Genomic DNA, 23,735 nt, shown 5'->3' with positions numbered 1-23,735 from the left:
GTGATGAAGGGATAAACTGTTGGTCATTTTATTTTATTGCTTTTTAATGCTATAAGTTTGCTTGCAAGCAATTAAGAATATATCTGAACACAATAAATATCACATGAGCTTTTGTTTGGCACAGATCACGGGGAGCTTTCTGAACTGCATCATTAGAGATGCACATGGAGGCAGGGAAGCAAAAACAAACCAAAAGAAGATGAACATGATGTTTTTGTGCCTTCAACTGTATGAATCAGAGTTAAATGTTGCCAGAGCCACAGACAGACTTATTTTTTTTAAATTTTGGATGTGATGCTTCTGCACACAACTCAGTTAGGAGGAAAAGGTTTCCTTAAATTGAGACAGCTCACACTGCTACTGCATCTTTACAGCTGCTGAATGAATTATGTGAATACTTTCCAGGCTCTATGATCAATACTTTGGTGATCAGTTCGTCACACATTTAGAGTTTTACTGTACAACTTAGTGACATCTGTGTAAACTGATGGTTTTGGACAGAAAATGCTAAATTTGTTACAGTTTTTAAGAGAATAATAAATAAAAAAGATGTTTAGAGGTTTAATATAATACTTATAACACATATTAAATTTTGTTTCAGGTCAGGGAAGTGGGAGCCAAAATGTAAACAGTTGTTTTTAAACTTTTGGATTTGCAAGAGTTTAAAAAGGAAAGAAATTGAAGCCGTGTTACGCCTGATGGAAACTCACAGTAATAAACTCCTCACCATGTTTTCAGGACGTACCAGGAGCGTCATGAAGGCTTTACGTGCTGCTTTGTTTCTAAAGACTGGCAGCTCACAATAATGATTCAGTACCAAGTTATCATGACATGGTGGTGGAAGGTTTTCTACCCCCGTGCTGCAGATGCATCCCATCATCAGACTCACTCATGTTCTATTTTATTCAAAGACAAAAATCCTAAAGAAAAATGGTTAAACTTGAATTGGTGAATAAATGACTTTACTGCTCTATTGTGGACAGATTATTCTCTGTGGACTTCTGTGTGAGAATAACTTTCAGATCAGTTTTAGATGAGCTGTTATTGCTGAGTGTCACAAAAACATTCAGTTATGTTTGAACTTGAAACAGTTAAAAGAGGTTTCTGATCCGTTTTTCTTGAGTCTGTTTCCAAAGTTGTTTTTCTTGCAGGAAATATTTTTTTCTGAAGGAAGAAAAAGGAGCGCTGACATCTGCAGATATTGTCGATCACGAGCACACAGCATAAATAAACAGTGATGCGCACATGTGGTGCCAAAGACCATCCTTAAACTGAGACAGTGATAACAACCCTCCAGTGTTTGGCTCACAGCTTCAGGATAGCATGTGTCCGACACTCCTCAGGTTCACCTGTTGACGCTGGAGCCAATTCCATAATGAATATCATGATATCATGACAGACTCATTATGATTAGATTAGATTTATGGGAGACTGTGCTCTGACATTTTCTTGCTGGGAATCAGATGAGAAGTTTAATAGCACTCATGTCTGGAGTATTGAATATAATTGGAGTCAGTTTAGCATGAATCCTGGAATCAGAAGGAAACGGTTAGCATGTCTCCGTCTGGAGCTCAATAATCTCCACTGAAGCTCCCCGATGAACAGAAACTCAAAAACAATTAGTCAAGAAATACTTTCACTGTGTAACTCTCTCAAATCAGAACTTTTCCTGTGCACCAAGTGGTTTATGTTTATAATAATGATAAACATGGCTACATATATATGTTTTTGCTGAACACTGCACCAACAGGAGATGGATTCAAGCCGGAGATCTACTTTCTGTTAAATCACGCATTTGCGTTGACAACTGTTTGCGTCGTGAACGTATTTGTTCCCATACTTGACTATGTACTCGGCGTGTTACTGGAGGACTCCACCAGAGGGCGCACCAGTGAAACGAGGATACCACCGCCCTTACCGGTCACGTGTATTTTTGCATTTTGGGGACGAGTTGCGTTAATTTCTGAGGACGTGCACAACCAACGCTCCAAACAGACGCAGGATACGCGAGGCAAACATCCTGCAAATGGGAACGCGTGATTTAAAGCAAGTGTATCTCCGGGATGATACTGAAACTACGCGTCAACTATCACAAAGTACAAGAGTTGGTCCATTGGTACCAAACGTCACTTGGAAACTACGGAACGATTTTCAGTCTCAGTTAGTTTTTACTGAACATCCACATGTTGCAGTCGTTATCTTTTCGTTGTAATTGTAAAAACTAAAAGTGGAATTTCCAAAATGCTTTCAGGTTTCAAGAATTTCTTTAAACCTGCCTCGACAGCTCTGATTGGCTCTAGTTGTTTTTGAACAAGGCGATGCTGTCATCACTGAGATCAAGACTCACTAAATCAGTGAAAGAGCGATGAGGTCGGGAAGCAGGCAGGAAGTCGTTTTTTCTCTGAAAGGTCACCGTTGGAATCGATTGTAATTGAGCCTGAAAAAAGAAAACAGAAACAATATATTTGTGAGATTTAGGCCTCGCAGAGGAAACTGAACTGTGAGCTGAGAGCTGCAGGGAGAGTTTGGAAGTACTAAAACTAACACTGGTTGGGGTCTGCACATGGGATTTGTTGGCAACAATAAAAAAAACAACAGCGGACATGTGGGTCAGCTGTCACTTCCTGTGTTCCTCCTCAGCTGAAGAAGTCTTTGGAAATGGCCTCCACAAAGTTGGGAGCCGACATGAGGATGCCGATGGTGCAGAGGATGGTGAAGAGGGAGAACGCCACCAGACAGAGCCGGTCGATCACCGCCGCGGCGAACTTCCACTCGCTGCAGACCGTCTCCTCCTCGTCCTGGCCGCGGAAACGGCTCGCGATGTACCTCACCTCTTCCAGGATCTGATTTAGCTCCGCCTCCAGGGTGGAGCCGCCCACCGCCGCTCCTCCTCTTCCTCCTGCTGCGGCCCCGCCTCTGGCTCTCAGGACCTCTTCCTCGCTGCCGATGCTGGCTCCCACCAGTCTCGAGCAGAGGATCTCCGGCTCCGTGGGCGAGCCGTAGTGCAACCCCTCCATCCCTCGGAAGCCCACGTAGAGCAGGTTGCCGTTGGTTACGTGCGGGTGGTGCCGCAGCGACCCCTGGCTGACGCTGAGCTCCAGGCTGGACAGGCTGCCGCGCCGACGCTTGGCGGCGTTGTGACACGCCAGACGGACCTTCGCTTCACCGGGACGCCGCATCCGCAAGAACCAGGCGCACCAGTTCAACAAAATCACACGAGTCTGAAGAAGAAGGAGAAGAAAAGAATTTTGGTGAGAATTTTCTCATTGAATTGATAAAAAAACAAAACATCGTACCTGCACAGATGACCAAAACATTTTGAATTATTTAGATTTTTTTTGTAATGGATTTCATAGCCTATCACAATTTCTGATTTGCTTCTATTTTAAAGTGAATAAAAAAACATTCATGTCTTGGCCAATCAGCAACCAGCAGTGACGTCTCCCATTGGTTAGTTAACAGCCATTATGAATCCTCCAGTTCAGATTCTGTCCGTCACCATCTTTGCTAGTTCGGAGCGGTTTGGAGCAGGACGTGACCATATTTGGACGAGTTGGGGGAGGAGCCAGCGGTGGATCTGACCGATCTGATTGGAAACCTGACGATACTACGTCCCGCCCACCGATAGCTGTAACCTGGCTGCACCACAGGCCTGTCAATCAAACAGACACGCCCCCCAAAAACAGGTCTTTTTGAATCTTCTTTTCTAATGAATGAGGGATTATTTTCAGATGGACCTCCAGAAAACTAATAAGAAGGAGTGACTTTAGCTAACAACACCGAGATAACTGATGGACACATTTTATTCACTTTGGATTTGATGAGAGAAGTTGAATGGGAGTCTATGGAGCCGGAGGCTTTTTGGAGCCGACCTCTAGTGGCACTCGCTGGTATTGCAGCTGAAGACACTTCTGCTTCGGCCTCATTTGTCAGACCTGGGAGCTTAACTTTTATATCCAGTCTGTGAACTTGGCACATCTGTATATATGTACATACAGCAGATCGGGACATAATGTTTAGTTTTCAAGTTATCGTGTTCATGAGAAAATCAGATTTCTCATAATCAGGCCAAATAATTTACTTCATAAACAAATATTTTTTTTAATTGTTTTTTGACAAAATATTTGTCTACAAACTTAACACATAAAATCTGAATTCATTAGCTTAACGTGTTCAAGTTTTGCGGAGTTACGGTGTTATCAATGCAAACATTTATGCAGAAAGATAAATCTAATGAGACAATCATAAAGTGTTTGTGTGAAGCTTCTGGTATCACGATCAAAGGAGACAAACAGGAACTGTAGTGAAGTTATCAGGAAGTTGACTTTACAATGAAGGAGTAAAAAAACATTTACATGAAAACAAACTACTTAAAATTAATTTATGCAAAAACTTGTTTATATGGAACCAATGTGCGTGAGAAAGATAAGAGTTCATGTGTGACGAGTTCATGTGTGTGTGTGTGTGTGTGTGTGTGTGTGTGTGTGTGTGTGTGTGTGTGTGTGTGTGTGTGTGTGTGTGTGTGTGTGTGTGTGTGTGTGTGTGTGTGTGTGTAGGCAGATGGAAATAGAGCTTGAATAAAGTGGATGTGTGCCTGCTCAGCTCTCAGAGGAAATCTTCTCCTCCAGTCCAATATTTCAGTTCACACTCACACAGTCGCTCATTAAATATTTAGCTGTCAAACTCTTGGCTGTTGACTGTCTGAGAGTCTGAACATCAGTCAGACCTCCAACATTTACTGCTTCAGCCTGGGACTCATCTGGAGGAAGTTGGACAGCAGAGTTTAAATCCCTTAAATTCACCAACACCTTCAAATGTTTGGACACTTTTAATTACATTTCTTTCTTTTCCTTGCTGTTACTTTTCTCATTTTCCTTCAAATTGCACCAGTTTCCCATCCTTTTTGTTTTTTATGCATTTACATTTAATTTTCTTTAACATTCGTTTGTTTGTTTTTTTGGAACATTTTAAGTTTCCTGATCTTCTCTTCAATTTTCTCTTTTCTGCTCTTTTTATTTTCCCTCCATTTATTTTTGTGTTTACTTTCCTACAAAGCACCTTTTTTTGACTCTAAGGATGGAAATACATTTTCTCATTGTGTCTGTTGGTCCACCACTTTGCTCCCGTCTGGAGCATCTGGTGTACCATGAAGCTCACAACAGACGATCATGTTCCCGTCAGGATGAATCCTCTTGAAATCACAGAAAGAGCCGGACCTCATCCACCGTCCCTCCTGTTTTATTTGCCAATTATTTATTATAAGCCAATTTGTATATTGTTCTTTGCCTAATATCTTGTCATCTCCTAATTTAATCTTTTTGTTTTTCCCACAGCAGTGACTTTCTTGCTGATAATCTCCCATAAAGCATTTCTTCACATTATATTTGTATTTCTTTGCTTCAGCTAAACAATGTGCCTATTTGCCTCCTCCATTAGTAACTCTGATTCAGTGGGATGAAATTTCCTTTTCCTTTTCTGTTTTCCATGGCTGGAATCATGTTAAAACACACAAACCCCTCATTTAAATGATTTCAACCAGATATCAATGACACACTTACTCTTTGTCTCAAAACAGGTGCAAAATAAATGTGCAAACTGTTGGAATAAACAAGCAATTGAATGCCCTTTAGTTGAGATCTTATTAAATCAGGCCTCAGTTTTTAATGCTAACTTACAAATGTCTGGTATGGTATACTAAACAGCTAACCTGCTACACATCGACACAAAACTGTGGGAACTGCTTTTGTATCAGCTGACCAGTTACCATGGAGTGAACCAGGATTATATGAAAACCCTGCAGCAACCGGTCGGCAACGCTGCTTTGAACTGTCAAGTAATAGCTGGATCATCTGCGGTGGCTTCAAGGTTAAAGACTTAAGATGAAAACTGAAAGGTCAACAGTTCAAATCCTGTCAGAATAAATCTCAGTGTACAAATTAGTGAGCGGTGACAGAAGGCAAAGTGAAGAAGAACAAACCTTATGAATTTGGACTAAACTGGTTCTTACACAGAATCACAGACCTGATTTTAAAACTTGTTTTCTTAAGTTGAAGATTGACTGTAAATATTTTCTGCAACATGCTGCTGAGCTCCACTTCTCACAGAAGCCGGTCGATTTGTCCTTTTAGTGTCGCAGCTTCACCTTCACGGTCATCCCTCCTCTTCCTCAGCAGGAGCGTTCAAATTCATAACACACATCAGAGTAGGGCAGTCACACACACACACGCACACACACACACACACACACACACACACGCACGCACGCACGCACGCACGCACGCACACACACACACACACACACACACACACACACACACACACACACACACACACAGACGAAAGAGCTCTGACCTTCAAACTGAAATCCACTTTAATGGAAGTTCTTTTCTTCAGATTCCCAAAGGGGTGTGTGTGTGTGTGTGTGTGTGTGTGTGTGTGTGTGTGTGTGTGTGTGTGTGTGTGTGTGTGTGTGTGTGTGTGTGTGTGTGTGTGTGTGTGTGTGTGTGTGTGTGTGTGTGTGTGTGTGTGTGTGTGTGTGTGTGTGTGTGTGTGTGTGTGTGTGAGCGGCTGACAACAGCTAGATGTGTACTTTTCTTTGAGCATCTCAAGCTGTGAGATAAAGAGGAACGACTTAAGCTCTCGTTGAAACACAGATCTCGTTTACTCATTAACGCTGATTCAGCAGAATGCAGAGACCACGCCGGACTCCCGGAGGAGGAGGAACCGAACACTGACCCATTGTGGCATGTGTCCTCCGTCAGGGTCGTGGTGATGATACTGCAGAACAAGAACTGTGGCGATGACGGACAGTCCCACGATCACCATGGTGGTCGCAAAGTACTGCGCTGAGAGACAAAGGGTCAAAGGTCAGTTCATCTAGAGGAACATAAATGCATGCTCAGCGTTTATAAAAGAGAAAACACACACCAGAGTCGAGTCAGATCAGAATACTCAGGTGTCATTCTGTCTGATTGATCCATTAATCCATTGATCCATTTCTGTGATGGAGGGAAACAGTGATGGAGGGAAACTGTGATGGAGGGAAACTGTGATGGAGGGAAACGGTGATGGAGGGAAACAGTGATGGAGGGAAACTGTGATGGAGGGAAACAGTGATGGAGGGAAACAGTGATGGAGGGAAACTGTGATGGAGGGAAACAGTGATGGAGGGAAACAGTGATGGAGGGAAACGGTGATGGAGGGAAACTGTGATGGAGGACTCACCTATGAGAGGAACAGAGTCGGATGTTGCCGGCATTATCTCAGCTACCAGCAGCATGAAGACCGTCAGAGAGAGCAGCACCGTGATACCTGCAGACAGAAGCAGTTATTCATTCCTCACAATAATTACACAAAATATTATTAATTACAAAAAGTGTGATTGTGTGTGACGTCCTAAAATATCATAGAACTTTAGAATTGAAGAAAACACAATAACCGATTAATTTACACAAACATGTCAACAATCAAACGTGTGTCAGGGTCATGTTTATATTACTACATCATTTAATCTTAAATAAGATTATACCAAAATCATAATTTCAGAATATTAAGCACCAACTATGGAGCAACGATTTATCATCACTGTCAGTCTGCATCTTCAAGAACTCCAAATGGCCGATTCAAAAACATTCCTCAAAGGACAATATGAAATATAATTCCCTGTAATTTTCTAAACTTATCACCAGATGTTTCATAAAATCCTGAAATATGGTGCGGTTCTGATGGTGAAAGGAGCCTTTTGGTGGTTTGGCTCTGCATGACTATAACCTTAAGTTTGAATAATTAATTTTCCAAATTATGTACATAAATTACATATTTTTTTTGTCAGATATGTATTTTATCTGTAAACGAACAAATAGATGTAAAGGTTATGTTCTATGATTTGGATCAAATTAATTGGGTAATATCACTAAACTCAGTTTATTGTGTCACTGGATGTACATCTACATGATCAGACTGTTTGTTTGACCCATCAGTGACATCGCTACAACATCTGTGACATCGCTACAACATCTGTGACATCACGACAACATCAGTGACATCACGACAACATCTGTGACATCACGACAACATCAGTGACATCACGACAACATCTGTGACATCACGACAACATCAGTGACATCACTACAACATCAGTGACATCACTACAACATCTGTGACATCACTACAACATCAGTGACATCACTACAACATCAGTGACATCACTACAACATCTGTCAGGCTCTGCGGTTGTTGTTAGTTTACGACCAGTTTCCAGTCCTGTTAATGTGTCGATATAAATTCGAGGTAAAACTACTCCATTCAGGTCAAACAACACAATGAACTGTAATTATATGATCACCTGTCAGGAGGTGAAGAAGTCAAAGGTCAGAGATATATAGACCACCTCTCTGCCTCTCAATGTTTCCAAATAAAAGGATCAATAGATGTGACAAAACCATAAAAGTTCAGACACACACAAACACACACATACATGAATACACCCCCCCCCACACACCCCTCCCTCCAACGCACACAAATACACACACACAAAGTGGAGCGAGGTGAATATTATCATATCGTGTCATCAGAATCAGATTTATTGCCAAATAAGTTTTCATATTGAAGGAATTATTTCTGGTGTGGTGGTGATCAACTCTCAAAAAACCAAAGAGAAAGACCAAATGATTGAGTTAGAAAAATATAACGAACTGGTACATAAACAAAAATTCCCGTTGAAGTACAGAAATATGCAGAGAGGATTACAAAGTTCAGAGACTGTTCCTGTTGCGCGTGAACAGTGTGCCGCGCCGTGACGTCGCTCGGAGCGTCGAGACGCTGAAACCTTTGTGAGTAGTTTTATCACTGGGTCAAAATCAGCACTTGAGGTTGTTTATTTTGAGCACATGGTTTTATGAGCAGCGGCTCTGATGCGTGTGATGTGTAAAGTCCATGTCAGTCAAACTGCAGTCGAAAGGAAACTGTTCGAGCTGTCAAAACAGACCTGCGCCTTCTAACTGGCATACTTACATACTAACACTCGCTAACGAAATAACTGCGTTCACACTGACGAGTACGGAAACATGCAGCGAACTAGAAATACACGGATCACGTAATCAAAGCGGTCAAAAAACAGCGCAGAAGGAGGAACCGTCGACATCACACAAAGGTGTTTATCTTTCACTGACTGCTGCTGGATAGAATCCACCAGTGATTTTTATGTGTGCGTTAACCAAAGAGCAGAAAAACTGGTTCAATTCTGGGTGACAAAATTAAGCTGTCAGATATGTTGGCAGGTGATGTGTCCAAATGTTTCTGTTCTTTCCAGTAATTGCAGAATGACTGAGCAACCCTGTCAAAATCAAGTTCTACACAAGCAAGTGTACTAACATCTAAGAGGACTATGTGCTCGGGTACTAAGGGAAGTACACTGTTTGTAACAAAGTCCAGGGTGGAAGGGGTCGGACAAAATCTTTCCTTCAGTGTCCTGGAGGTGTGCAGGTCCTAAAATGTGTTCGTTTACCAGTATCGATCTTTTTTCTCTTCTTTTTCTTGTAAAAAATAATATTAAGTCTGCTTTTACATAAAAGATGTCCTGTTGAATCTCTTCCTGCCGGCTCATTAACGGTAGCTCTAGATAAGAGCGTCGGCCGGACGTCGGGAGGTGGAGACCGATAGTCCCGTTGACAGTCAGGTTTGACTGAGTGTGTAAATTACATTCCTACTGAAAGACACTGTATCTGATCTCAGCAGCTGGAAGCCTCGCAGCAGCTTTAACTTACTGTTTCAGGATGTTTTATGGCTGATGAATATCGACTCTGAGACATCAGTCATGTGAGGACTCGGCAGAGGAAGCAGCCACCTGAAATACCTCCAGCAGCCACCTGACACCCCAAAACTGCTTGGACAGAGGATATCTTAAAAGGCCAGCTCAACCAAATTACATAAACAGATCGTTTCCAGCTTGTCTATGTTCAGGTATCTGTTTCTCATATTTCTGCTGTTGTAGGTGGTGATTATGTGTGAATTTTTCTATGCAGGACATGAATCTATAAATGGAGACATTCAAGCACCAACATGTGCAAATTATAACGAGCTCCACCGAGACTTATTTGGGAGTGTCTACTGTAGACTGTGTACAAAACTGGACGTAGTTTCTGGGTCTGAAGAATTATCATTGCAGAAGTACCTTCAGCTGCAATACCAGCGAGTGCCACTAGAGGTCGGCTCCAAAAAGCCTCCGGCTCCATAGACTCCCATTCAACTTCTCTCATCAAATCCAAAGTGAATAAAATGTGTCCATCAGTTCTCTCGGTGTTGTTAGCTAAAGTCACTCCTTCTTATTAGTTTTCTGGAGGTCCATCTGAAAATAATCCCTCATTCATTAGAAAAGAAGATTCAAGAAGACCTGTTTTTGGGGGCGTGTCTGTTTGATTGACAGGTCTGTGGTGCAGTCAGGTTACAGCTATCGTCAGGTTTCCAATCAGATTGGTCAGATCCACTGCTAGCTCCTCCCCCAGCTCATCCAAATATGGTCACTTCCTGCTTCAAACCACTCCGAACTAACAAGACGGTGACGGACAGAATCTGAACTGGAGGATTCATAACGTTCACAAACCAATGGGTGACCTCACTAATGGTTGATGACATCACTGATGGTTGATGACATCACTGATTGATCTACCAACAGGACTGTCTCATCACTGCATGAGAGACAGTCCCAGAAGTTTCTATATTACTGCTAGAAAATCCTACGAGTCTGCATCACGGTTCTCTTTCCTGCCGCCTGGTCCACACAAATGTGAAAGCATTTTGCTTTTTGGTGAAAAACTGCTGAATTTGACCAGGTGCTGGTTCGAAGAGTCTTTGAGGATCCTGAAAATAATAATTTTTTTCTGGGATGAGGTGAGAACTTGTCAGCATCAACAGAGAGATAAGTCCTCACCCAGGGAGATCTTCTCTCCGGAGTCGGCAGGCAGCAGGAAGACGAGGAGCGCGAGCGTGGAGATAAGGACACAGGGGATGAGGAGGTTGAGCCCGTAGTAGAGCGTCCTCCTCCTCATCACCACGGTGAAGGTCACGTCGGGGTACGGCTCCTTACAGCAGTCGTAGAAGCGCTCGTTCCTCCGTCCGGGAACCTCTGCAGAGAAAACAGCAGCAATCAGACTGTGGCTGAGTTTGAGAGTCACATCTGACATGTGGAGGTTTTTTAAAGGGATCTCCAGACTGAACAGGGAAATAACATCCCATCATAGTAACCTCCACTGTACCATAGCTGTATCTATCTTCTTTTCTTTCTTTATTTCCTTCACACTTTTATAACTTTAATTGTCCTTTTAGTCACTTTAACATACTTTTATTTTTTTAATGCATTTCATTGTCCTCATTTTCATTCTTATTTTTAGTTTTTTATCCCACTGTTTTACTGCTCTTATTGTCATTTTCGCTTTTAATCTATCGTCTACATTTCTTTTATCTCTATCGTCGTTTTTTTATTGTTTTCAAATTGTTCTCAAATTTATTTCATTTTTCTGGTCTACAATTGTTAAGTTTTATTATTAGCCTGTCAATCATCTGTCAAGCACTTTGAACGGCACCAAAATGTACGAAAAGATATTGATTGATATCAATAAATGCATAAATACATAACGATTTGTAATAATACAGCTCAGTCTTTTCTCTGTGGGTCAGATGAGATGCAAATACTAATGCAAGGTAACACCAAAATAGTCCAGAAAAAAAATCCCTCTGATGTTTTAAAGGCTTTTTTTTTTTTTTTTTTTTTTTAAATACAAAGTGCAATAAAGACAAAAAACAAATCCATATTTTGTGTGAACACACTTTGAGTTTTAAACAGCACCAGTACACCGACACAGTCTCCCCAGATATATGACAATTAGTTTTTTCCTGACGATACTACGTCCCGCCCACCGATAGCTGTAACCTGACTGCACCACAGGCCTGTCAATCAAACAGACACGCCCCCAAAAACAGGTCTTCTTGAATCTTCTTTTCTAATGAATGAGGGATTATTTTCAGATGGACCTCCAGAAAACTAATAAGAAGGAGTGACTTTAGCTAACAACACCAAGATACAGCAGCTTGAGGCACTTCTGTATCGGAACCATTTTTCAAAGCCTGAAGCTGCGAACACTTTTATATCCAGTCTGTAGAAATCTTATCTGGTTGCAGAAATCAGGATTCCTCTTTAAACCCGGACGGTTTCTCTCCATAATGACTATTTACACTAAAAAAAGATCCTTTATTTTCTTCAGTTTGTCTTTCTGTGATGTGATCCGTTATTTTGTGTTTAATTTGCTATATTGAAGTTGAAGCTTAAGTTTAAACAATGAAGACTAAAACAACAAAATACACGACTGAATGAAACGACTAATATTTGCAGCACAGTAACGAAAACCAGCGTCTTCATACTCTGATTTGATGCCACAGTTCTGGTTGATCTCAGCTGTCTGGTGAGTTGATGCTCAATCAAAAGATGAGAAACAAGTTTTGGAGCGTTTAGGGATTTAAATGTCAGTTACAAGAACTTCAGGATCGACTCTGTAGCAGATAAGAAGCGACGCGGAGATCAGAGAGATTGACTGATGTTAAGTTGTCTCTGTTTTTAATGAGACTCGAGCAGCCGCGTTCTCGATGAACTGCAACTGTCAGGCAGCTTTTCTATCGATCTGAAGAGAAACCTACAGAAGATAAACGCGCTGTAAGTAATATAAGCTGCTGTTTCAAGTGTCAAAGTTATAATTTTCTCATGAAAACAGAAACTCAGAAATTCATCCACTGGGTTCAAGAAAAATAAAACGGATGACATACAACAGAGATATTTTCCTTCAGTTAAATGCTAAACATTTGCTTCAGTCACATTCACTAAACCTGCCGGTAAATGAGACTATTTCACCTCAAATAGCTCACAGAAAGTAATTTATTCCTCTACAGGAAAGATATTTAAACATTTCACTCAAAATCAAATCCTGCATCTGTGTTGCAGCTCGGAGGCGTGAAGCTGAGGATGACTGACATTAATGAGGTCTGCTTGGATTTTATTACTGGAATGATAATCTGTTGCCATAATGTCTGAGCCAGCGATGGATCTCAAAATCAAAACATGATCAACTCAAATGTGCCCATGACAAGAAGTTAATAAGAACAATCTGAGTTTATTACTTCCCCGAACATTTCTCCCCATCGCCTGTCATTATTCCTCACAGGATTATTGTACCGTGTGTCTGTGACCTCTGACCTTTGTAATACAAGTGAACACATTGGATATTTCATTGAATAAAACAATAAGCGTGTAATATAGCCACAGGGGACGCAGTCAGACCTCAATATATGAAAAATGTGCCTCTCCTATCTGGAATTATTAGTCAATAAATGTCTCGAAAAGCTAAAACAAAGATATATTTCTGCTCTTCATATTCAGTGTTAAACATGCTGGATTCTCACTACATTGGTCCTGCATGATGTTGGTGTTCATGTCAACACAACAGCTGTGCACAGTTAAAAAAAAGTTGCAACCATACTCACATTACATATAAAGCACTCTGTTACTGCTGCTGCTGATGGACGCACATAGAAGTACGTTTGACAAATGTCTGATTCCCTAAAACCATGAGAGCTTTATTTTATGTGCTAATGACTGTTAATGATCAGATCCATCTTACACAGTACAAATGCACAGAGAGCTGTTCTTAGAGCATTATTGAGACTCTAAATGTCATGAATTCACGGCCCTCTATTTCAAATTTACATTTAGTATAAATGTATTTTTACTTCAATTTGACATGAGTATGTTTCTGTTATGTTTACACCAGAAGCATTAACTTGAGTAACTCGCACAGAAAAAGGCCTTTAAATGACTTAAAGCCGTTTCAATCTCAATGTTTCATCCTCAGGTTGCAAAATCTTATTTCCAGACAACATCAAAACTCGACCTAAATTATGAGTCTGGATGTCGGCCAAAAAGTGTTTTTTGGTTACAACTCCTCAGTTGTCGAACCTCTCATCAACGATGTTTGACACTGAAGTCAATGTGGAAATAAAAAATTGGAAAGAGCTCTGCAATATAAAGCAGAAAACACGCTGGCAGTGGCCTAAGACCACCTCGACCATTTCAATTTAGACCACGGATAAATCATATTTGTGGCTCCAGTGAGTCTCTCCTTCCCCTTTTTTTTCTAGTTATTGTTCTGATTAATTACTGCAGGAGGGAACAGATAAAAACTTCCTGTTTCTATTGTATCCGTCGCCCATAGAGCGCCGTACGCCCGGCTGCCTTTCATTCGCCTATACATTGCTACTGTGCTCAGTACATTGGCTTTAATCTCTGGTGGGTGATGGAGGGGAGTAAATGGGAAACATGCTGTTGAGATTTTCAATTAGGTTTCCTCTCAATGGGCCATTGGCTGAGCAGCTTCTGTAGAGGAGGTAGGCGTTCATCCTCTGTTATCTCTGTCTCCGGTTCATACTCTCTTTGAGCCGGTACAAACAGAGCAGCTTCAGCTCCCCGGAGACTCTGGACGATCCCACGCTCCTCATTCATCTCCAACTGCAGCTCTGTGGAAGAGGAGGGAACCTCTGATCTTCAGAGGCTTTGTAATCTGTGTGGTCCTGAACCACATTAACACAGTGACATCTTTTTAATAATTAAATTCTCCTACCTGCCTTCTCATCAGAACAACCAGGGTCAAAACTAAGTCCCAGGAATAAAGTTTACCCCAACAAAGTCCCTGCTCGGGGTGTGGTCCTTTCTTAAGATTCAAGAACTTGCAGCGTCACCACTGGTCAAGTATGTTAGCGTTTACATTGTTACAGCCAGCATTTAAAAAAAACCTGCAACTGCAAACATGCAGTTTTGTGCGACACGCTGAGATTAAAACCTGCTTGGTGGTATGTCCCTCCAGGAACACCGTGTCCCAGTCCTCTTCAGCGGGACATAACTCCTACGTACTGATCCCAGGAGAAAACAGCTCACGCTACAATAATAGCAACTGGATAATCACTCAATGTATTTACGGTGAATAATAAATATGACGCCTGATTGATGTTCCACGATGAGTTTTATCTGATGTAACGTGTGAGCGTGTTCACTAATAAATCCAACACGTTAGCCTTTTTGGTGATTACCGTGGCTCGGCTCACATCAACTCCGTTAACGAAGTCCAGCTCTAATATTTACTGTGGGTACGTCGTATGAACGGGTAGAAAAGGAGCAGCATCCCACCATGTTTCAGTACATAGGAGTGGTATACTGCTGAAAGAGATCGGTGCACGCTGCACCTGAAGTGACGTACCAACGGACACTTTTTGATCTCAACGTTGATGCGCTTTGTTTGTGTTTTGTGGAACATTCCAGTCCAGTTAGGTCAGATGACAAAAGTACTGCAAAGCATTGAACACAATTTTAACAAAAACAGATAAAAAAAAAAAAAAAAGAGAGATTTGAACACTGAAAGTGAAGCTGATGACCTGATCTGGAGTTGGAGGGAGATCCCGTGTTTTGGATTTGACACAAGAGAGGAGTCTCTGTAGGGAACACAGAATTGATCAGCAATATTGGTGATAAAATCTTGATAAATCTTAACCTAGTTTGAGCTGGCGGAAGCGGAAGTGTATTTTCACCTCAGGATTGACACCAACATTGCATCTTTACTGACACACCCCTCTCGGCGTAGCGGCGTTCATGTTGAGCCACAAAAACAGCAATTAGGTACAAGAACAGAGAAAGAGCCCTTCGCTCTGCTCCACAATGCAAATGCACCTGGACCTGCTCTGAGACCAGCTAAAAAAAAAAAGGATAGGGGCCATTGTTAGGGAACAAATACGAGTCAGGGAAATGGTCAAATTCCTGTCTAACAGTTAGATTTAATGAATGACATCATTTTCATTGAGTTTAATGAGGCTGAAGATAAACCTCCAGAGCTTCTCATGTGTGTTCTCTGCACCAACATGCAGCAGTACGAGTGTGATGAGACATCTTTACGACTTTATTAAAACACTAAACTGGGTTTCATCTGCTCAGGAGACACCAGGAGCCCTCGCGTCTCCGCATCACAGCATTTCTTCCAGGATCCAATCAGAGCGGTGAAAGAAATCGGAGGGGCAGTTTGATGGAATAAATGTCACTCAATCATCACGCTCGGTTGTGTGTATCAGCCTGCAGTATAAACTGTCTGCACGGGACGGCGGCAGCAGCGCTCCCATCAGCCCTCAGGTCCACCGGGCTGCTCGCCCTGCAGGCTCGCCCGGCGCAGCAGCAGGAGGGTTTAATTAGCAGGAGATTGATGCTGTGATGGAGGCGCTGATAGGAAACCCTTTGACTCCACAGCAGACAGACGGGCTCGGTTGACTTTTAAGTTGCTTGTCGCTTTGAGGATTTAAGGGCCGAGTGAAGCCCGACGTATTCTTGAACAAATACGAACTGTCGCTGTGGGGGAGAGAGACTCCTGAATGGAAACTTTTTAAAAACTAATTTAAAAACTTGTCTCACCATGAAACAAGCTTAAAAAGGTTTCTATCCGATGAAATCAGGCTTCTTTTGGGCCTTTTTCCTCCTTCGCCAGGTTTGATCAGAGGTTCTGTTCATTGTTGATCAGTTTGATCAGGCGTATTTTATCTTTCTGTCTTATATTATTTATTTTAGGCACATCCAGCTCTTCCTGATCATAGATACAGAGTAAAGTAAGTCCTCATTAAACATCTTAAGTCCTTAAAAACATTGGTGGCATTGAGACATGAGGTGACTCCATAATCAAAACTCTAAAATGAAGACTTGTATGAGTTATAAGACCAGCTATAATGTTTTAGAAAAAAGGAAATACTGTATACACTGTATATACCGTTTGACTGTTTTCTCTGTATTTACATCAGGTTTTGCCGGCTGCTGCTGGAGGTCCCGGAGCACTGAGCATCGACTTCATCACCTTATCACCCAAAATCAGTAGTTATGTTCCCAAAAAAATGAGTTAAAGGGACAAACAAGAGTTCAACAAGGTGCGTCCGGACTGGAGATTGTAAACCGATTCTTGGCCAGTTGGATGCAGGCAGAACTTTTTATAACTGTTTCAGTTTCTTTTCTTTTTTTTTTTTTTTTTAAGTTTTTTTAACTCAGATTTGTTTTTGTTTTCTTATTGATTAATTATGAGAAATGGCATTTCAGTGCATAACAAATTTATAAGCACTCCCTTTTTGCACTCACTGAGCACTTTGTTGGCGTGTCTCTCAAAACAACCTCAGTGCTTGGTTACATGAAATGGATTCTGCAAGATCAGACTTATTAAACCAGGTAGATGAGACAGGATTTATTTTGCGACATCAGCGTTTTCTACATAAGAACAGCATAATATTTAGTTTCTTTTTCAGGAAGATCCCTCGTTCAAACCCCAAAATATTCCCCACATCGTTACACCAGCAGCAGCAGCAGCCTGGACCGTTAAAACAAGGATGGTTGCATCGATGGATTCAAGCTGCTGATGTCAAAATCTGATCCTAACATTTTATTATCTCAGCAGAAATTGAGATGATCGCGTTCAACTGTCCAGTTTTGGTGAGATTATACACTCCTGTGAGTTCTTCACACTAACTCTCGTCTGAGGAGTCTTACCGACGAGGTCCCACTCTCCGTTGGCGATGTATCCCGTGACATCCGCCTCAACCATCTGCAGGTCCAGAGACCAGCCGCCGTACGTCCACGAGCCGAACTTCAGATCGCAGCGCTGCACGTCGAAAGGGAACCAGCGGACGTCGATGTAGCAGGTGCTCTTAAATATTCCTAAAATAAGGACAGACATTCAGATGAGTGTTGGTGAAGATCAGCTTCATTCTATTTAAACAATTTAAACAATCACGTGTGGAAAACTTGGTCATTTATGTCGTTATAACATATTTGGAAAATACATAAAGAATTGACAAAATAAAGATTCAAATTAAGCACTGAAGGGAAAATGTAGAGGACAAAAAAACAGGTCAGTCAGCACAAAGTTATAGAAAAGCTGAAAATATTATTTGTGTTTATCATCAAAACATAACAAACAAACACAAGGTGTGTGTGTGTGTGTGTGTGTGTGTGTGTGTGTGTGTGTGTGTGTGTGTGTGTGTGTGTGTGTGTGTGTGTGTGTGTGTGTGTGTGTGTGTGTGTGTGTGTGTGTGTGTGTGTGTGTGTGTGTGTGTGTGTCCACACACTACTCCCAGTACATACAGAGTAATCCGTCAACATGAGTCACCTGATGCTAATCACATCCGTCCCTGGCACTGTTTCCAGAACCATTTCCACCATCTCTCCCTCTTACAGCTGACACACAACTGGAGGAACCGTCCGGCCGAACCTCCTCCTCTCCTAACACCCCCCTGTGACCTGCTCTGTCCACCAGGACCGGATCAGAGGCACCTGTTTGGGTCAGACCCGTCGGGGCACCGACCACGTCTGTAAAGTTGAGATTGAAACGCCACTAATAACCTGTCAGGCACCAAAAAACACCTCACTTCTCTTTTGGACTTGGGCAGGTTGCTATGGTTTTCCACCAACTGAGAACAAAGACTGTTGTTGTCTCGAATAAAATCCTCGGCTGCATTCTCCTTCACTGGTTCCATTATTTAGTTTTGCCACCATTGTTTTTATTTTACTTTTAGGTGATAAACTAACTCCCATCATATTTCATTTCTCACTGCTCAATCTCAAACGTCAGCTTTGCTGTTTTAGTCATTTAAAAGGTTTCATGAGTTAATCATCAAAGGCTCCAGTGATTCGCTGCAGGACTTTTCTGCAGAAGCTTCAAAGATCAAACATGAACTCATCTCCGTTACCACCGCACCCCCCCGCGACACCCCCGACGCACTAATCAAAGTCAGCTGTCAGCGGTATTCGAGATGTTTCCACTTTTATTGGTTATTGATTTCTGATCGACTGATGGCTTCTCTTCCTCTTCCTGCCATCTTCTGGTTTCGCTCTAAAATACTGTTCAGTCTGCTTATTTATATTGTTTGTTTCACAGCAACAATAAATTATCTCACATATTTTGATGATGTCTTTACTTCCTGTTAACCTGTGCTGGTTGTGTCCAATTTAAACAGACATATTTTTTTTAAATGACAGTGTTATTAACTGTGAGTGTTAAAGTCTGACTTCCATCAGCAGCCAGGCTGAAAGTCATGATGAGTCTCACATCGTTTATCAGGACTATTACTGCTCCTGACTTCCTGCTGAACCCTCGAACCCCCCCCCCCCCACACACACACACACACACACCACCATAAACCTGGGTTGATGGAGTCATTTACAAAAACTATGAAGAAGTGTGTGTGTAGACAGATGACTAAAATCCATCTGCCTTTATTAAAAAGTATTTATTTGACATCATCCCTTTGATTTTAAAATACAGGCTGAATCAAAAAGTCACATTTCCAATGAAAAGACCCTTTAAATTTAAATTTGTATTTACAATATTGTATGTTTATTGAAATAATTGGACATTTTTTAGTAGCAGGCCAGCTTGTAAGCACCAACCTCTTTCTGAGCAGTTACATCACATCTTTGAGCATAGAGGTACATCTGTATTAAAAGATTTTAAACTTAATGTTTATTTTTTTGAGTTTGTCTCCATTTTTCCTTCAAAGTATGTCAGCAAATACATCTTGAATTTATATCACATTTGTTGAAGAAAGTTAAGATGCAGTTGAAAACTTATTAAAAAAAAACTCAGATATTTCATCACAAACAAACTTCTATTGATTTTGTGTGTTAATAAAAGTCATTTTGTGTAAAAACAAACAAACACAACAACAACCACCAAGGGTTTCAGAGCATAAAGGAGCCTTTAGGCTTGAAATTTCACTTACATTATTGAATATTTTTGGCTCGACCGACCGACCGTTCATCCATCATCTGGAATATTGAATGTCTACAGCAAATTGTATTGCAGAGCCAAGGTTGTTGAGATATTCATATATTTCAGTCTTGGCCATGATTGACCTCCACACTAGAGAAAGCTCCCATACGCTGAATGTTTGATCTGTCGAACCACGAACGGGGTCTATAAAACCGGGCACGTGTCTCTGTATTAGTGGGAGGAGCCTGTGAGTGCGTTACCTGGCGGCAGGTACTGGCAGTAGCCGGTGGAGTTGACCAAGACGTTGGTGTGGAACGAGGCATCGAACCTTTCATCGGCGCTGCGGACAGAGACGGAGACAGGTTGACAGTCACGATCCATCAGGAGAGTAAATCATAGTTTCATGAAGCTGAGGCCGACTGAGCCGAGGCTGCAGCTCAACACACACACACACACACACACACACACACACACACACACACACACACACACACACACACACACACACACACACACACACACACACACACACACACACACACACACACACACACACACACACACACACACACACACACACACACACACACACACATCTGGACACGAGTCATTATCTAAACCCTCTGACCTCAACTAAATCTCATTCTGTCCTGAACCCTAAAACAAGTCTTAAAATAAGAAATGTCTGCACTATTTTAAAAAGTCCAGCATTTTCTCCAGATACTGCGTCTGTGTATTTGTATCCTCACTTCTCAGAATGTCCTAATTTTCCCAAAATGTTCTCACGTTCAGCCTTTTTCAAAATGTTTCCACTTTCCAAAATTGCATACTTACATCCTCCAGTTTTGAAAATGATCCTTATTTTCCAATTTTCATTGTGTTCTCACTTGTTCTCAACACGTAGTTTTAAGTTTTAATAAATTGCCATCAGATTTGAAAAATGTCTCACAACATGCTCATTTAAAAAAAAAAAACATTTTTTTAATTTGACAGACAAAAATCTATGTTTCCTCTTTTTAAAATCAGTTTCTTTTATTCAGATAGTTGAATTTGACTCCACAGAGGAACCATGTAATACTTGAATGTGGCTTCATATATTATTGTGTTTTTAGTTACATTAAATTCATTTGAGTCTGACTTCTTCGCATCGTGAACTTCTGATCTCCTCTTTCAAACACAGAAACAGATTTCAACAAACAGACGAGTCCCTGCAGCTCTCTGCCTTTATGCTGTTTACTTGGAAAACAGCTGCTGTGCTGTGCCCAAACAATAAATGTGGTGTTGATGATCACAGTGAAGGCAGCCTGCTGGTGTGCATCACCCCCGCTCAGGTAATGAACACGTTTTCCTGTTTTCACAGAGGAAATGGAGCAGATCTCGTTTAGATTTGATCACTGTTGCAGCTAAAATTTTGGAAACAAATAAATGTTGTAATATTTAGGACAAGAAGCTGACTGTGAATACATTATTTTCTTTAGTACTGAACACAAGTCTAACCAAACTGTTTTTATCCAGACCTTCGACCAGAACTTTAAAACTGACAAAAAAATAAAACAACAAAACCACATTTTGATTAATTTCTGTGATCCCAGTATGATGATGCTGCCGGTTAGAAAAGAGGACGGTTAGTTTGCATGCAGCACCCTCCATCTGTGTGACACTTGATACAGGCTCCAAAACCAGATCCATCCCTGCTGATCTCTGTGCTCAGATGTCCAGAAATAAACATGTTTACCACCGGGTACAAAAAATGGTTAGCTATTTTCCTAATTCCTGAAAACGTTAGTGGGAATAAATTTGTATACAAGTCATTCATTTAAAATGTATAAAGGATTAAAGTTACGCATGAATAAGACGTGGCTGCTTTGATTGACAGGTAGGTACTGTGACAGTTGGCGAGCTGCCTGCAGGTTTCAGCATCCACGTTTCATTTGGCATCCCTCTGCTCCACCAACACCACCTCTTTCCACATTTTTGGATTAGTCAGCAGTAAAGCTGGCTGAGTAAGGCACTGCTGAGATGGTGACCCGGAACTGAGTTTCCAAACAGCTCTTCAGGAAACCTTCGGGTGACGTCACCGAGGTTACATCCATTTTTTAAACACAGTCTGTGGTGCCATGAAGGGGTTCCTTGGTGTGCTGCTTTGTTAAGCAGTCGCGGCCCCGATGTTAAGTAGTCTTTGCGGTGTGGTGTTCCCGAGGTGAAGGCTGAAAGAAACCCGTCACTCCTTTATTCTCTGCAGATTAACACAGTCCACTTTAAAACTAATTTGCTTTGTTCGTCCTCTGCTAACAAGGGATCTACGGCTGGTTCTCACGCCATTTGCCAATCAGGGCAGGAGTCGTGTGCAGAATTTAGGAGAAGGATCTTCTCTGGGCGTGGGCCCTGGGGAACGACTAAATCACGGATAGAAACAGTTGAAATTCCTTTTCAAGGTGTCTGAGTTGAGCCTCTGAGACAGTTTGAGGAGCTCAGACAGAAGAAGAAGAAGCTCAGAGTAGAACATCTGTTCTAGCCAGCTGAAATGGTTCAGACAGCAGACAGGATACTTCTAACAAGCTTTCTTTTGGAGGTTTTCTAGGTGATGAAGATCTAACTGGAACCTGGAGCATACAGGATTATATCTCCTGGCCTGAGATCCAGAGGTACATCCATCAACCAATAACAGCTTCAGCAGATGTATCAGTATCTGTGTATAATATGTCCGCCAACATAATCAAGAAATATCAATACAGAAAATGAACTTCAGAAACTGTTTCACCTTTAGAAAGTTTGACCTGCAGAAGTCAGAGAGCAGAAGACTCAGAAGTGACTACAGTAAGTTTGCTGCACAGGTTGACCCAATAATAACTCAAAGTCAGGCTCCGGTTCTGTTCATCGGTCGGCTCTCATTAAAGCCAGCCGGGTCAATATTCCCTCTGACAACCCCGCCCTCCTTCCCAGAATCAAACTCTGCTTCTGAGCGCTGCTCAGTTAATGAGCTGAAACGCTCGTCAGCACCCTGCAGAGAGCCTCCCACAGCCAGCGCTCTGATGAGTGTGTTAACGGAGAGGTATTAATCCTGACGCGGGGAGAGGAACTATATTTAGGGCCAACAGGAAACAGGAGGGAATTAGCTGAATTAGCTTGTTTACTGAATCACAACTGAGGGATGGAAATAAACCTTTGAACAGCCTGTTGGCTTCGTGCAGCGTTCATCACGGTGAACTCAGACATTCTCAGACATCCTCAAACATCCTCAAACATCCTCGATCCTCCAGGAGACACTCAGATTACAGGCTCATTGATTTTCTAGCAAAACATTATGAGTCCTCTAAGAGACAACCTGATCCTGGTTTCCTTCTTTTTTTCTGACATGTTACTCTCACAGAAGAAAACCTGGCTGAATTGATAATTTCTCTGAACTACAGAGAACATTTGCTCTGAACATGGAGAATTTTACAGAACATTCAGTAAAACAAGTGACTGCAAGTAATTCTACCGATTGTCAGTAATATATCCAGCAAATAAAATAATAATAATAACCTAATGCCGTGTACGATGAGCAGTTAACAGTCCGTTTACATCGATTCAAATACTTTCTTAAATATTCAATTGTTGCCTAGTTTTCATAAAACTGCAGATGTTCAGACTTTCCATTATTTTATTCCTTAACATGAACATCCATCAAAATCCTATTTGGTGCTTTGAAGGTTTGGACATGAAGTGTTCAATGGAAATTCGTCCAACCGCTGCTCATGAAGACCAGGTGATACTGATGAAAGTGGATTTTGTTTTGTGAACTAACAATTATTGCAAAGGGAAAGCTTTGTGTAGAAAACAGAAAAAATTGTGGTTGAAACTGGTAACGTGTTGCTTTCAGTCTATTTATCTTTTGAGTACCGGCACGTACCACAGTACATTTTTTACTTC

General features: G+C 41.5%; 1 protein-coding gene across 2 annotated transcripts in view; it reads right to left on the bottom strand.

Annotated features, from left to right (window-relative positions):
* Positions 1-1,539: 1,539 nt before the first annotated feature.
* The window catches only part of LOC138630254 (neuronal acetylcholine receptor subunit alpha-7), a 44,783-nt gene continuing 22,587 nt past the window's right edge, over positions 1,540-23,735 (bottom strand). The window contains exons 5-11 of one of the 2 annotated variants that reach the window (XM_069714469.1): positions 20,084-20,163; positions 17,603-17,770; positions 10,928-11,122; positions 7,225-7,311; positions 6,736-6,845; positions 2,832-3,221; positions 1,540-2,437 (exon numbers count right to left, since the gene is read on the bottom strand). In XM_069714469.1, coding sequence (XP_069570570.1) covers positions 2,297-2,437; positions 2,832-3,221; positions 6,736-6,845; positions 7,225-7,311; positions 10,928-11,122; positions 17,603-17,770; positions 20,084-20,163 — 1,171 coding nt within the window. In that variant the 3' untranslated portion in view covers positions 1,540-2,296. Of the gene's footprint in view, positions 3,222-6,735; positions 6,846-7,224; positions 7,312-10,927; positions 11,123-17,602; positions 17,771-20,083; positions 20,164-23,735 lie in introns of both variants that reach the window. The other variant, XM_069714468.1, reaches the window with a different exon arrangement.

This window comes from Brachyistius frenatus, unplaced genomic scaffold, assembly GCF_029030835.1.
Source record: "Brachyistius frenatus isolate BFR_SWC_R1_liver_20210118 unplaced genomic scaffold, ASM2903083v1 Contig_131, whole genome shotgun sequence".
In the NCBI taxonomy this organism is placed as follows: domain Eukaryota; kingdom Metazoa; phylum Chordata; class Actinopteri; family Embiotocidae; genus Brachyistius; species Brachyistius frenatus.
Note: the sequence above shows the minus strand (reverse complement) of the source record. Positions and strands in the feature narration are given on the sequence as shown.